Source organism: Choloepus didactylus, chromosome 6 (assembly GCF_015220235.1).
Source record: "Choloepus didactylus isolate mChoDid1 chromosome 6, mChoDid1.pri, whole genome shotgun sequence".
NCBI classification, from domain to species: domain Eukaryota; kingdom Metazoa; phylum Chordata; class Mammalia; order Pilosa; family Megalonychidae; genus Choloepus; species Choloepus didactylus.
The window spans coordinates 78,393,956-78,396,017 of record NC_051312.1 but is presented as its reverse complement, the minus strand read 5'-3'; the positions used below and the strand labels follow the sequence as shown (position 1 = coordinate 78,396,017).

General features: G+C 41.4%; 1 protein-coding gene across 1 annotated transcript; it reads left to right on the top strand.

The window, feature by feature from the left end:
- The first annotated feature begins 554 nt into the window (after window positions 1-554).
- On the top strand, window positions 555-1,502 carry LOC119537012 (olfactory receptor 56A3-like). The gene has a single exon (XM_037839647.1). It carries the CDS (start codon window positions 555-557, stop codon window positions 1,500-1,502), a length of 948 nt encoding a protein of 315 aa, XP_037695575.1.
- The last annotated feature ends 560 nt before the right edge of the window (window positions 1,503-2,062 follow it).

Sequence of the window (2,062 nt, the reverse complement as noted above, 5' to 3'; positions counted from 1 at the left end):
GTCCATCATTCATTTGAATAGTCTCATTTTCACGCCCTTTAAAACTTGATATCCAGATGTTACCAGAATACAAGTTAAAAAAATTAAAACTAAATAAAACCTAGATGGATGTGGATGCCATCTTGCCTTTAGAATCCTTTTCTATACGTTTTAAAATTTAAATTGAAATGTTATCTCAGCTTTAGTGTCTGACTTAACATGTTTCATTTAAATAACATGCTACTTAATTTCTGATACATTAAATATTTATCAATAAAGCAAACTCAAAAGATAAATTCACATAGGAAAATTGTCACATGAAACAGGTGAAATAACAAAGTTGGGGAAACATCATTTATTCATCCTTTATATATTCAACAAATATTTATTAGCCATCTCTTATGTGGAAAAAAAATGTGCTAGCAAAAAGGATGTGGGGTGAATGAGGTAGGTTATGTCCTTACCCTTATGGACCTTATATGTGAAGTACTCAGACATTAGGGTGCATGGTAGAATTAACTCCTTCTCTCTTCTTCAGCCACTCAAAGTCACCTACCTCACTAGAGTCACTGCCAATGCTGCCTTACAGCAACAGCTCTCTCCCTACTGAAGTCTCCAAATTCCTCCTGAACTGTTTTGTTGGGTCCCCCAGCTGGCAGCTCTGGCTCTCCCTGCCCCTCAGCCTCCTCTTCCTCCTGGCCATGGGGGCCAACACCACTCTCCTGATCACCATCTGGCTGGAGGCCTCTCTGCACAAGCCCATGTACTACCTGCTCAGCCTCCTTTCCCTGCTGGACATTGTGCTCTGCCTCACCGTCATCCCCAAGGTCCTGGCCATTTTCTGGTTTGACCTCAGGACCATCAGTTTCTCTGCTTGCTTCTTTCAGATGTTCATCATGAATAACTTCCTGCCCATGGAATCATGTACCTTCCTGGCTATGGCCTATGACCGCTATGTGGCCATCTGCAAGCCTCTGCATTACCCATCCATCATCAGTGACCAATTTGTGGCAAAGGCTGCTGTCTTCATCTTGGCACGGAACACGGTTCTCACGGCACCTATCCCTATCCTCTCTGCCCAGCTCCATTATTGTGGAAAAAATATAATTGAGAACTGTATCTGTGCCAACCTCTCTGTGTCCAAGCTCTCTTGTGATAGTGTTGCCCGTAACAAAATCTACCAGTTAATTGTGGCATGGACTCTTCTGGGCTCTGACCTCATCTTCATCTTCCTCTCCTATACTTTCATCCTCCGAGCTGTTCTTAAACTCAGGGCAAAAGGTGCAGCCACCAAAGCTCTGAGCACTTGTGGCTCACACTTCATTCTCATCCTCTTCTTCAGTACTATCCTGCTGGTTTTTGTTTTCACCCATATGGCTAAGAAAAAGGTTTCCTCTGATATTCCTGTCTTACTTAATGTCCTACACCATGTTATTCCTGCTGCTCTGAACCCTATTGTCTATGGAGTACGAAGCCAGGAGATTAAACAGGGAATGTGGAAATTACTGAGGAGGAATGGGTGACAACATAAAGTGACTGTATTTTTGCTTTGCTTTTCTGGGTCAGAATACTCAAAATTATAAATGGAAAATAAGGACTGAGAGAAGGATAGAAATACAGTCCTAATCTCCTCTCTGGATATGCCTGATGATATGAACTGTATGATTTCCTTCTTACCCAGGGGCATGCCCCACTTTTTATCATTTCATGGCTTCCTGGCAGAAACTAAGGATATAGATGCATAATTTCTCACCATGCCATCCAGCCCATGAATTTTAATGAGTAAAGTACCAAACCTAATCATTTGCTACTCATTAAATCCCAAAAGGGACCAGTGGAAATTGAAAATCAACACTCACTTAAATTTATTGAACGTTATTTCCTATCCAGCATGGTATAGAAAACAGGAATCTAATAGGAATAAATCTTGGTGCCATTATTCAAGGAGCATACAGACAAATGGAAAAAGCAGAAATATCAACTCAACTGCAATTTGATACGAGTTAGACTGAAATACATGAATAAGGCACTGTGGAAGCCCAGAAGAGAGAGGAATTGATTACTTTAGGGAGGGCCAGAGGCT

Bases quoted from the DNA above. Each gene is read 5' to 3' on its own strand.
- LOC119537012 (XM_037839647.1), top strand. From the start codon at position 555: ATGCTGCCTTACAGCAACAGCTCTCTCCCTACTGAAGTCTCCAAATTC.